Source organism: Pinus tabuliformis, chromosome 4_2, assembly GCF_031772625.1.
Source record: "Pinus tabuliformis cultivar Carrire ecotype Pingquan chromosome 4_2, CPIR1, whole genome shotgun sequence".
In the NCBI taxonomy this organism is placed as follows: Eukaryota; Viridiplantae; Streptophyta; class Pinopsida; order Pinales; family Pinaceae; genus Pinus; species Pinus tabuliformis.
The window spans coordinates 544202874-544217055 of NC_142304.1; the positions used below are offsets into that span (position 1 = coordinate 544202874).

Genomic DNA, 14182 nt, shown 5'->3' on the forward strand with positions numbered 1-14182 from the left:
GAAAATACCACTACATATGGTGACGACAAACTTTGACAGGAAAAGACACGAATAAGAGAGTCGAGCAATAGTGACCAACTAAACCTCTGCCCCCTCAACTCATCCCAAAATGGATAGACAACAACACGAGAACACTGTGAAAAATGGCTCCACGAATTAGCTTCAATAGCTGCAAAGATTTTAAAAATGTGACAAAAATGATAAGAGGAGGCACGAACTAGGTTGGAGCAGCAAAGATTTGGCCACCCCATCCTTGCCCCCTAAACTCCCCACCAAATGAACAAAATGCTTAAACAAATATATATATTATGAATAATTTCATATTGATACCAATTGCAAAATTAAATTATATATATATATTATTTTCTAAATTAAAATTACAAATTTACTCCCCAAATCATTGAAAACTTATTTATGCCCTAATCCACTATTATAATTTATTCATATTTAAAAATCAAATTTCAAAATGTAAAATTAACAAAATAGCCACTTCACTACTAAATTCTTTAACATGAACGACATCGGCATCAAAAGCTTTTGTCAAATCCAAAAGTTCACTTTCAAATGCAATTACCTAGATTTATTGTACAATTGCACTATAATAATTCTTTAATTTAAAAACCAATAAAATTGCGGAAAAAAAAACCAAATTATCTGAAAAGACCGTTGGAATGACACAGAATTTTGACTAATAATTTGAATAGTGTTCAAAAAATAATCTAGCCGTTGGAGAGTCACTTTGTTTCATTTCGTACATTGAATTCATTGGTTAAGTGCAGCGACGGACTGAGGCCATTTAACCAAAATCCTGCTATGCGAATCTAATTTTCCTGCAAAACTAATTCGGCAGAGATCACAGGTCGAAGGCGAGGGTTCTGGTGGCCAGGGTTTTGCGGCATTTCAAGTACCTATATCCAAGAGAAAGAGAAAATGTTCACGGATGGTCTGGATGAAAAAGCCCTGAACTGGGTCCGAGAGGTAAGTGTTACATGACTCAACTTCATTTTCTACATTGAAACGCCCTGGAAAGATTTTAATTTTCCCTGATTAAACCCTATCTTGTATTTATAAACAGGGATTGGATGTGAAACCCCATGTATATCCCTCTGAAAATATCAGTCCAAACCTTGTTACTGATCCTTTGATATACAATGCTGCCCGTGCTGCTAAGACCAAGAGCTGGGGCCTTCCTCCCAGCCTTCCGGCCACAAAACTGTCTGGCATTCATTACCATTCAGGCTTGCTCAGCTCACACATTCCTCCCAATCTGAGTGGAAATGTTGTAATAGATGTTGATGATGATGAGGACGATGATGATGAGAGTGTTGGCTCTGCGCCGGACCGGGATTTCTATGACTCATCTGGTGAGGAGAGGGATTCTTGGGATTCTGATCTGCAGGAAAACCCTTTATTGCATGACTATAAGGGCGTTGAGCAAGACCAGGGTCATTTTAAGCTGGCACGGCGCAATGCTGGATATGAGTACAGATGCAGGTATACGTATGATAGACTGCAGAAGCCCAATTCTGATTCAGTTTCGATGTCAGATTCTAAGAGTGGTCCTTGCGAGGTAAAGGGGAAAATGGATCCCCAGTTCCATGGGGAATCGGTGGGTGATGAATTAAGGTTTCGTTCCAATAGGCAGCGCCCCTGTTCTGGCACCGGATCTTCTGAGGATATCGACTGTCCGGAGGAGAAAGAAGATAATGTTCCAGATTATTGCAAAGAGAGGTGCATACATTCAGATTGCAAAGGGCAGGGGCTAGAGGCTAAAGAGGTGAGCACTAATATACCTGGTTTCTCATGTTTTATGTTTCTCTTTATGTACACATATGTAGTGCTTCTTGCTCTGAGATGTTTTGCTATACCTTGAGGCATTGTGTTTGCAATTGCAAACTTGGGGTTACTGTTTCAAATCCTTTTAAGCCATTTCACCTGCACAAACATTGATGCTTTAACTGATGTATCTCACAATCTGCAGCCTCCGTGAATCACTTCGGTGAGATCAAGGCCTTAGGTTACTTTGGTTGCCATTTGCTTTGTGGTTTACTATGTATGGTGCTTGATCAATGTATGTTCTAATGTTTACAAAAATAATTTCATAAAATATGTCTGTGCAGAAGATGTATCCAAGTGGCATTCATCAAGCTGGAAAGCGGGCGCTTGAGCCCGATGCGGAAGACCAAGTATTTGATGTGCTTGGTCCTCATTTTTTTTTTTTAATTGCTTCAGTATTTATGGTTCCTTTGGACCCGCAAGTAAATTGACGTTAGGATCCCTGCTCTTTGGTTGCAGGATTGTAACATCACTGATCTGAAACCTAGGAACTTGTCAGAAACGGGAACACCCAGTGCACCGCCAATGTTTGAATCTGGAACTGAAATTCCTGAGGCAAATGATCAGAAGCCAGTACCATCTTTCTCCACACAATCAGAAGAAAATAGCAGAGTCAAGATAGGGCCACCGAGTAACTTGCCACTGGGATCAATGGAGTCAAATTTAACATATGACATGAATACAGATGAAAATCATTGCAGAGTACATGAAATAAATGATCAATATACAAGGTAACTACTTAGAAATGCCTACTTTATTGTCTTTAGAAACGTTTTGAAGAAGCTATCTTATCCGGTTGACGTGCATGTTATAAAAGATAATAAGCAACATGGTTTGAGTGGCATGTCATTGATGATTGGACGTGACGCTGAATAATAGTGAAAGCTTACTTTTGTGATATTGACAAAGTTTTCATTTTACAGACCTGCTTCTGAGGAAGAGGGAGTGCAAACCTCAGACAGACAAGCTCGTTCTCATCTACCAACATTTTATGTCAGGTTGCTTTATGTTTGCTTTTTATTCCATGATTTTAGAACGATTAGGAGCTCATAGAAACTCAATTGAATTAGATATTTTATATACATGTAAATTTTCAGCCCTTCTTAAACATTTTTAATCATTCAATTTTGAGCCTTTATTTTACAATTATATGTTCCTTCCAGTTTTGGTTGATGAGGACCTTACATCTTCGTGTTGCAGTGGTCATGGTGCTTGGCAGATTCTTATAGCTTATGAAGCATGTATCCGATTGTGTTTGCATGCCTGGGCTACAGGCTGCATGGAGGCTCCAGAGTTCCTTAGAGATGAATGTGCTGTTCTGCGTAATGCTTTTGGGTATGTCATGTCGACTCTGTTGTCATTCTGTTGTATCTCCATGAAAATATAACTATAACCTCAGTGGCACTTAAGTACTAAACGTGATCCAAGATGCCTTTTGTTAAAAGTGATGGGGTCTGAGTTTGAAGTTTGTTACTCTCTATTAAGCATTTATAGTTTTATGTAATTTTCTGAAAGACGTGTCTGCCCTTTAACTATATAAAATCTCAATAATTCTCAAACCCACAAAACATCCAAATTGATCATTTACCACTCATTGTGCAGGAGTGGACTTGCTTAAGTACTAAGATATTTCCCCTCCCTCTTCTTATTCTGGCTTCAAGTATGTTGTTGTTTCGGCTCTGTATCTAACACATGATAGGAAACTGGGCCCTTTCTTTATTTTTAGATGTTCAGATTCTAAATCCGTATTTTCCAAATGAGTTGTCTTTTTAAATAATCATTGATTAAATGTCAGTGCAAGTTGAAATGCAGAATTATTTGAAGTTTATGACATCATGAATATTTAAATTATCTTAAACCAGGCATGATAACCTCTGTATTTGAAGTTCTATGTATGCACCATGAAATACTGAATACATCATGAATATTTAAATTATCTTAAACCAGGCATGATAACCTCTGTATTTGAAGTTCTATGTATGCACCATGAAATATATCAAACTGAGCATGGTGTTGTGGATAAAAAATACAGGATTTACTCTTAAACAGAGACATCTTGACGATATCTCGAATAAAAAATACAGGCTTATCTAAAGTTACAGACATCAAATCTTTTTGAAAAACACATTGAGCATTGGATATCTTATTACCATATTTTGGATATACAACTGACGAGGTTACAACATTGTTTTCCTGAAGGAGGTCTTCCAAAATCCAAAATTATAGATAGTCAAATGTTATATATATATATATATATATATATCAAGAAACTGATGCCAAAATCCAACTAGGAGCAGTTCCTTGTTATGAATACCTTGTTCGTATATGAACCTTGTTTGTTACATAAATATATATTCATGTAAGAATGTAGAAATGCATAAGAGATATGAGATGATGATGAAATTGTTACAATTGAGGGCCCACTTATATACCTAGGCAGGTGTCCCTTCATGAATGGTCATGTCCTTAGAGAAATGCCTCTTCTATGCTAATCATTATTTAAAAAAATCATTAGTGGAACACCTTAGAGGCCAATGAATCAATTATGAGACCGGAGAGATTTAATTTTTGAAGGAGGAACCCCCGATAAGGGTTTGTCCAAAAATATGATTTCAAAAGCCCTCAATTCAAGAAGAAAAAGATGAGGCCTAACATCCGAACCCTTTTTCTCCAAGTGACTAATTTAGCTCCTCACTAACTTTGTGTAACTTCACCAAACTCAATAAAATATCTTATGAAACTCAATAATTTTTGTAAGAGCTAAGAAGATAAAGAATAGAAAAGCCAATCCACAAATTGTATACAATATGTTTGCACCAAAAAAATTCTATTATGCCATTAATGATCTCACATTTTCACAACATCGTTTGCTAAGGGAGAACTCTAAATTTATAGATGAGGTTCTTTAACTTGCTTTGAATGGCTGCTTGCTTGATTTTAGATGATTTGTTGGTGACGAAGTCTTCCTTTGCTCCGTTCTTTGCTTGAATTGACTTGGAGTATTCCTTAACTTGCTCTTTGTAATATTCCTAATTGAAAATTTACAGTGATAACAAGCACATGCACACATGAAATTTAAACACATAAGTAAACACCCATAATTTCTCCAAAAATTGCACCTAACTGAGCCATTTTATTATAACACAATGGAAGTACACTGAGAGTATAGTGTGAATGCACCTAGGCTTGCCAAAGGCAAGCTAAACAAGTCCTAGGTGATAAAATGTGAAGCCCGGATGCTGAGATGTGCTCTCTCCTCTATGCCCTGCGCTGCCCTGGAAAAATTGCATTGTCTGCTGGAATGAAAATGCTATTTGGCCTCCTGAGAAATTAATCCTTGACTCCCTTGAAATAACCCACCAAAACCCAGAAAGGGTTTGGCCTAATTCTGACCTTCGGAATTGACCCTCCAAAATGGTGTTAAATGCTGGTGAATTTCCCCTCCACATAACTCTCAAATTCCCAGCTCAATCTAGCCCCAAATGGCCACACCCTCAGCTCCCACGTGCTGCCCAAAAGAACCTCATATGCAGGCCCACGTAGTCCCTGGGATGACCCCTCTGCTACAACAAGGCTCCATAAGGTTTGACTGTCTTTATCACCCTGAATCTTCAGCAAATAAGGTCCAATGCTCCCCGGAAGACTCAATAATTTTTCTGCTCCTCCACTAGCTTCCCCAAGAAAAGCGTAGTCCTCTCCCACGCCCAAACTGCTGAAAAAAGCCCCATGAATTGCCTGATGCAGCGCTGGAATTGGCTCACAATGTTATCAATTTCCCTCCTTGGGCTGGCACTCGAAGTCCACTAAAGCCAAGGGGTGAGAAACTTGCTTAAGTATCTTATGTGCTGAACAACACTTGCAAACTTGGCTCAACAGCTCAAGTGTGCTTGGTGAGTGAGTTTGTCAAAATATCAGAAGCCCCCAAATGATGTATGCCTCTCCTATTTATCCTTGGGCTCCCTTCTCTCCATGTGGGTCCCATACATCGTTCCCCTTGAGCCTCTCCCTCCAAAAGTGCGAGTTTGCCCAAGGGAGCATATTTCCTTATTGAGTGGCCCCCACAATGCACTTGGCATTCAATTTGCCTTATTTAACCCAATCATTAGCAAAAATTGAGAGTGGGGTCCTCCAACCCTTTTTTCCAAAATTAACAACCCAAAATATCAAAACGGAGCAAAATTGTATTTTCACTTAGCAATATTTGCTAAGTGGGGCTATCACACTCTTTAATCTTCCAATGTCTCCCTTGATGAAGTCGACTTGGTCCATTTGCCTTTGAAATAGACGCCTTTCCTTTCTCCTTGCTAATTTATCTTTTTCTTTGTTTGAAGACTTGTTCTTCCTTGACTTTTTGATTTTCCTTGGTCGAATATTTCCCTTGAGTGAGTTGAAGGGCTCTCCTAGCAACATATGTGTGGATTGACCCCTAGAAAAGCAATCCCCAAGTGTAGATCTCCAACGTTCTTGATTGTATGAAAAAATTCAGAACTTGGGTTTCGTAGCAAAAATGTGCAGATGCTAATTGACTGCTCACTTGCCCCATTTGACCAAGGAATGAACTTCAAAATGCCTCTGGAAACTCACATGTTCCATAAATATATGACTCCCCCTTCCTTCTGTGCATATCTTCCTTTTGGATCACCATCTTTTGAAAAACTCCAAGGGGCACGGGAAGAAGAGAATTTGCTGTATCATCTGAGCTCTTTGACCAATGACCCTATGAGGAACCTGTGCATTGGGATATGTAAACTATTGGAAATGAAGAACTGTGACATGATGAACTCAAAGTAGGGAAAAGGTAGGTGCATCGGGATAAAAGCGATAATATAAGGGAAAATACAGTAAACAATCACCTTTACAGGGCTAGACATTGAGTGGTCTGATAAATTACGAGTCCCAATATGTCCACGTCCAGGATGCCCATCAAAGCAGAGAGTTACCACCCACCAGGGGGGCGATGTTAGCAGTGCCATAGAATCAATAACCATTGAAATGAAGCTAAGAAGACAGGCGCACTAGGGATCTTGAACAGACTCACATAAAGATCATCCCAAAAGGCTTTTACAAGGCTTTGGACTTGGATTCTTTGGGCGTACAATGGTGCTGCCAAAAAGAATCTGCTCATATGTTTTACTGCTGAAAAAGGGGTAACATGTCTGATTTAGCATAAATTCAGCTCAGGCTAAATTGGTCGGGTGGATTGGATAAATATAACAGAAAGAGTACTGTGAGGCTGCTGTCACAAATGTCTCCTGTCGGTGTACAAAATCTAATTCTTGTAGCAGATTTATAGTATGAAGAACCTAATTCCTGTAGGAAGTTTCCAGCACTGATTTTATCTTAGATTAAATTATCACCACATGTAAAAAAGCTCCTTATAGCTGATGATTATAGGTTTGCAAATAATATATGGACATCTCCTTCAGTTCTTGCATGCTTCAAATTGAGTGCTTTATATCTGGAAGAACACAGAAGCAACAGGAGACAAGATAACAGGGAAGAATATGCCGCCTTATCATGAGGATCAGATATTATTTTAGAGGGAGAGCACAGTCAGGAGGAAGATCTGCTATTTATGGTTCCCATCTTATCCATTTATGCATATCAAGAAGTGTGCTGTTAGAGGATGTTTACTTTGACTATTCAAACATACATTTGATATTTTAAATAACAGGCTGGGTGCATTCCTTGGAAGGTACAGTAGTATTCATAACACACTAATTTTGGTGATTTCAAATCTCTTTGAGGGGCTGCATGCATTGGATACATATAACAGAAAGCGTACTGAGGAGTGAGGCTGCTGTCACAAATGTCTCCTGTTCGTGTTTCCAGCACTGATTTTATTTTAGATTAAATTACTACCACATGTAAAAATGCTCCTTATAGCTGATGATTATAGGTTTGCAAATAATATATGGACATCTCCTTCAGTTCTTGCATGCTTTGAATTGAGTGCTTTATATCTGGAAGCACACAGAAGCAACAGGAGACAAGATAACAGGGAAGAATATGCAGCCTTATCATGAGGATCAGATATCATTTTAGAGGGAAAGCAGAGTCATGAGGAAGATCTGCTATTTATGGTTCCCATCTTATCCATTTATGCATATCAAGAAGTGTGCTGTAATGTAAGAGGATGTTTACTTTGACTTGTTCAAACATACATTTGATATCTTAAATAGCAGGCTGGGTGCATTCCTTGGAAGGCACAGTAGCATTCATGAATCATAACACACTAATTTTGGTGATTTCAAATCTCTTTGAGGGGCTGCATGCAGGGCACATTTCAACAGTACAGTGACTATGTTATTTTAGAACATGGACAGATTGAGTTTGAATTGCTTGTGCTTATTTTTTCTTAGCACGTGGAGAGTTAACAATCATTAAGGGATTGAAGCTGCATGTATGGGTAGTCTTGTCTTATATTTAGATTTGTGCTTGCGTTTAAGTTTTCAGCAGTGAGAAAAGGGCGATCCTTCTGGCATCTATTTTGAGTATGTATCCATGGTGAATAGGTGTTGGTGATGATTTTCTGTTTATGCACTGAGTTGACAGCACATATGAGGGTGCACTTCAACCCATTCTCAGACCTATTCATACACCTAGTTATCAGCAGTCAGCTCATTATGGTATTAGTTCATGAGGATGTAGTCCCTAGACCCCAACTACACAAAGTCCAGGGATTGTTTTGTACTCTATTGGGAGTTTACGCCAACCTATAATGGAAATTGAGGAGGATTTCCTCTAAAGCAAGGAGGAATTGATAAATTTAGTCCAAGGATTATTTGAGACTTGACAGCACATATGGGGTTGCACTGCAACCCATTTTCAGACCTATTCATACACCTAGTTATCAGCAGTCGGCTTATTATGTTATTAGTAGGTCACAAGAGTGTAGTACCTAGACCCCAACTACACAAAGTCCAAGGATTATTTTGTACTCTATTGGGAGTTTACCACCACCTATGATGGAAATTGAAGACAATTTCCTCTAAAGCAAGGAGGAATTGATGAGACTTAGAGTCTTAGACTAGTGAGCATGTGTTATTGTTGTACTTTATCTAATTTTCACTTTTGAGTGACTTGGTCCAAATTGATACTTATCTATTCAACACCACATTTGTTTGTTGGCTAACACACCCCTAGTCAATGCATCAACCACCATTCAATCAATGCAATTCAATCTGTATTTTACATGACATTAGAATTGTTTGTAATCCCTTTGTGCATTTGTGTTTGTACTTTTTACATGTATTTGTATTTTATATGATGTCGTTGTATTGATTATGCATGTGTGTGTTTCACATGCTTGACATTAAAAATGTTTGTACTTTGTGTCTGTTCTTGAAATGATGTCATGTGTTGTGATACCCATGAGTTGATCCACCAACAAAATTACTCATCTTCAGCAAAAACATAAGTTAAAATAGAGAATGAAGCCATTTCTCTCCACTCATCCTACAATTTTCCTTCTACTACATCACTTGTGTCTTTTTCTTCTCCTTCGACTTCTTTTTGTAGCTGTGATATTCACTCCTCTTATGTCCTTTTTGCTGACAAGCCTAGTAGATGATTGATCTCTAATTGGAGTCAAATTTACTGACAAATCCATGTCAACATCGTTATTCGATAAGCAAGGAGGAATTAATGAGACTTAGTCCAAGGATTATTTGGGACTTGACAGCACATATGGGGTTGCACTACAACCCATTTTCAGACCTATTCATACACCTAGTTATCAGCAGTCGGCTCATTATGTTATTAGTAGGTCACAAGAGTGTAGTACCTAGACCTCAACTACACAAAGTCCAAGGATTATTTTGTACTCTATTGGGAGTTTACCACCAGCTATGATGGAAATTGAAGACGATTTCCTCTAAAGCAAGGAGGAATTGATGAGACTTGGTCCAAACTGATACTCATCTATTCAACACCACATTTGTTTTTTGGCTAACACACCCCTAGTCAATGCATCAACCACCATTCAATCAATGCAATTCAATCTGTATTTTACATGACATTAGAATTGTTTGTAATCCCTTTGTGCATTTATGTTTGTACTTTTTACATGTATTTGTTTTTTATATGATGTAGTTGTATTGATTATGCATGTGTGTGTTTCACATGTTCGACATTAGAAATGTTTGTACTTTGTATCGGTTCTTGATTTGATGTCACGTGCTGTGATACCCATGAGTTGATCCACCAACAAAATTACTCATCTTCAGCAAAAACATAAGTTAAAATAGAGAATGAAGCCATTGCTCTCCACTCATCCTACAATTTTCCTTGTATTACATCACATGTGTCTTTTTCTTCTCGTTCAACTTCTTTTTGTAGCTGTTATATTCACTCCTCTTATGTCCTTTGCTAACAAGCCTAGTAGATGATTGATCTCTAATTGAAGTCAAATTTACTGACAAATCCATGTCAACATCGTTAGACAAATCCATGTCAACATCGTTATTCAATTATGACATTGGTGTTTTTGTTGAACCTCTCACTGTTTTCCTGCCCTGTTGTTTTAAGCAGTGTTTCGATTAGAGCATTCAGGTCTAATGCATCCACAATATTTTCAAGTTATACAACTACAAGTCTCCTAAGATGGTAGCAAACTGTCCAACTTTATGTTGTTTAGATCTTCTTCGAAGATTTGAACAACAATTATTGTGATTGTTTAAAAAATTTCTTCACGTTATCCATGTGTTGCATCATTGGCATTCCCTCAATCATCTTTGCATGAGTGTATTTTTAATGCAACTCACAAGCGTTGGCCTGCTGCACCAGTTTGTCCACTTGCAGTTGTTTCTTCCACTCATGTTGTCACAAGTGCATTTAACATCTTTTTCACCAATTTGACTGTGTGGACCCTATGTAAGAACACATCTTCTAAGTTCGAAATGGTTGTGGATAGTGCCTTCTCATCTCTTTGTATCTAGTCATCCAAGCCAATCATATCTCATTCAAAAATCATTGTCCACAACACTCAATCCATGAGGTAGAATTTCATTCGAATCTTCTAAATGTCTGATTGATCGACCAGATTTTTTGATATGCAACAATTGGAACAATGATTGCACTTTTTTTTTAAACTAACATCCTGTAAACACCAAAACCAAGCACTCCAATTTCAGATCAATCTTGACAACAATAAGAATTATGACATACCATGAGAAGATGGTGGCAAAATGTCCAAATTTGTGTTTTGATTTTCTTCGAAGATTTGAACAACAATGATTGTGATTGTTTAAAAAATTTCTTTATGTTATCCATGTGTTGCATCATTGGCATTCCATCAAGCATCTTTGCATGAGTGTATTTTCGTTGCAACTTACAAGCATTGGCCCACTGCACCAGTTGCACCAGTTCGTCTACTTGCAGTTGTTGGTTCTTTCACTCATGTTGTCACAAGTGCATTAACATCTCTTTCACCAATTTGACTGTGTGTACCCTATGTAAGAACACATCTTCTAAGTTTGAAATGATTGTGGATTGTGCCTTCTCATCTCTTTGTTTCCAGTCATCCTAGCCAATCATATCTCATTCAACAATTATTGACCAGAACTCTCAATCCATGAGGTAGAATTTCATTCGAATCTTCCAAATGTTTGATTGTACGACCAGATTTTTTGATATGCAACAATTGCAACAATGCTTGCACTTTTTTTTGACACTAACATCCTGTAAACACCAAAACCAGGCATACCAATTTCAGATCAATCTTGACAACAATAAGAATTATGACATCCCTTGAGAAGTCACTTGATCTCTGCAACGACAAACTATGATACCGACTGATGTAGCAAGTAAGGCTTGATGGACAAAAAATGTCAGGAATCTTTCTTGTACCTTGAATGAATGGATCCATAGAACAAAATGAGATCGAACTCATTAAGAATTCTATATTAGTCATGTTAAGCAAGAAAGCAAAACCTAATTAGGACACAAACAAATTCATCAATGGCATCCACATGCATTCAAGCCCAGAGGATTGAGTGGGATACACATATTTTGTTGAGTTCAGCGCATGGAGATAGATACAATAATGCAATGTATGCAACGGAGCATGACTGCAATTAACACCTATATCCCTTGTGAAAGTGCTCAGAAACTGCCCCAAGGTACCTTGTTTATAGGACTCTAAAACACTAAACTTTACCCCACCTTAACTGCCTCCAACTTTACTTATCAACAATATGATTGACCAAGCTCTATTAGAATTTGAACTTGACCTCCACCAATTTGTTCTGCTATCAATCATTGACCTAGAATCTGAACTTTGAATGCTGAACAGCTCTATTGAATTCAAATCTTGCATTCAATTTGCTTGAACTATTTGAACCTTCCCAATCAGCTTAAGCTTCTTGAACTTGCTGATTCAAGATTCAACATCACCAATATTTCTTGTTCCTTCATCTTGGTGGCCATATTTCATTCTTTTTTGGATGTGCTTATTTTTATATGAAGGTTCTCTGTCAGCGCTACTTGAAGCATCTTGTTTTGTTGAGATTTAAATGTCTGATGTTGATTGGCTCTCTCATGGTCTCAATCTTTGATTCATACAGTCCTACTTGTGCAAGTTTGAGTCCATTGGCTCTTGTTTAACCTTTGTCTTTGATTCTATGTTCCTTTGGTGGAGGCTTCCTTTTTTATTTATTGCTGTCATTTATAACAATATTTTCTGCTTCCATTTAACATCTCCCAAAGTTGCCTCTTAACATTCTTCTCATCTCAAGAACATACAATCTTTCATAGCTGCTCTTTCATATATATGGCTTTGCTTGCATGATTTTATAGGATATGCTGACCATGATGATAGAACATTTCTGATTATAAACATTTTTTTTCTCTACCTGCTATCGATATGGAACTTGCTCATTTTCACAGCCATGTAATAACATTGGGCCTATTTACAGTTATGTTGAACCTCACTTATCCCAAACCCACATCTTCGCTTCTATATATATCTATTTGTCAAAGGACAATATTATTTGTTCTCATGGTTCCTATGATCATGTCAAACTGCACAGTATGTTGCAATGTTACCAGACTCGGAATCGGAAATAAATCGGCGAGGCAAAAGAGCGAAGAGTTTTAATCGGATCGGGAAAAAATCGGTGAATTCAATAATTAAAGATATACACATATATCGAATTAAAAAAAATCATTTTTCATTGATATTCAATAAAGTCATGTCCAAGACTCCAAACAATGCAGAATATCAATAGATGTCCAAAATATCATGAATGAATAAATATCTCATATATGTTATGAGTCCAAACATGATCCAAAGCACTGAGTCCTGACTCCTAACCAATGACTACATAGAACCAGAAGCATCTGCCTCTAAAAGTGTATAAAATACTGCATACTAATCAGTTAAAAAGCAGTAACTAAAATCTCTTGATTGCTGCTGAAATGATACGATAATGGTTTGGTATTGAAATATCTGACAGAGCATGTGCTGAAGCTAACATTGGAGCACATTGCACACTACGACTATATTACGCAGCGTAAACTGAAACTGAAACCATGCCTCTATTACCTTCTCAGTGTATGAGTTGTGGGCCTGAGCAGTGAGAAGAGAGTTATGGACCGACGTTTAATTTTTAACCTAACTAAACCATGCAACTAAAAATGCGGGATCCCTAAAAGTTAAAACCCTTGCTCGCCGAGTTGAGGGCTGAAAATCGCCTCGCTTAAATCACAATTAATCAGTGAGTTGCAAGTCAAAATTATGTTGACCACGAGTCAAACTCGGTAAATGCGAGTTTGACTCGCCCAGAGTTGAATCGGATTGTTTGAGGGAAGAGCAGAGTTTGACAGATTCATGTTTCACTGGTATGTCGTGATGCCTCAATTCATCTTATTCTTTCACTACAGGTTTTTCTCTCATACTCAGCCTGTGTTATTTTAAGTGGTTTCACAGTAATACAAGTCTCCAAATGTTCATGTAACTTAGTCCTCTTCCTTTGAGCATAGGTGTGGAAAAGAGATGTCAGTTGATGGATGAATTTATAAGCAAATGTCTGACTAATAATGTACCCTTCCTTTACACTGATCAAGGTAATCCTGTGAGAAACATGGCATTTGAATAAACTTGTGGTTCAGATCTCCTCTTCTAGACTTTGGGCATTACTGTTTAAAAAATTGACATTTATTGCTGGATGAAAGGTATGTTTCATTTTAACGTAAATCAAATAAAGCTAGAACTTTCTCTTTAATGTGTTTGAAACTTTGACCATTGATTAATGTTGCATTACAGTGCATTTCTCTCAAAACATTGCAAAGGGAGTTGTACTCCAAATGCCCAAGGAGTGTCAGATCTCTTTTGGGTACAGGGGCA

The 14182-nt window shown here is 37.7% G+C and overlaps 1 protein-coding gene across 1 annotated transcript in view; it reads left to right on the top strand.

The window, feature by feature from the left end:
- Positions 1–767: 767 nt before the first annotated feature.
- LOC149170437 (uncharacterized) overlaps positions 768–14182 on the top strand; it is a 66524-nt gene continuing 53109 nt past the window's right edge. The window contains exons 1-6 of the mRNA XM_089429019.1: positions 768–978; positions 1076–1777; positions 2121–2186; positions 2296–2567; positions 2760–2834; positions 3037–3171. Coding sequence (XP_089285145.1) covers positions 931–978; positions 1076–1777; positions 2121–2186; positions 2296–2567; positions 2760–2834; positions 3037–3171 — 1298 coding nt within the window. The 5' untranslated portion in view covers positions 768–930. The remainder of the gene's footprint in view (positions 979–1075; positions 1778–2120; positions 2187–2295; positions 2568–2759; positions 2835–3036; positions 3172–14182) is intronic.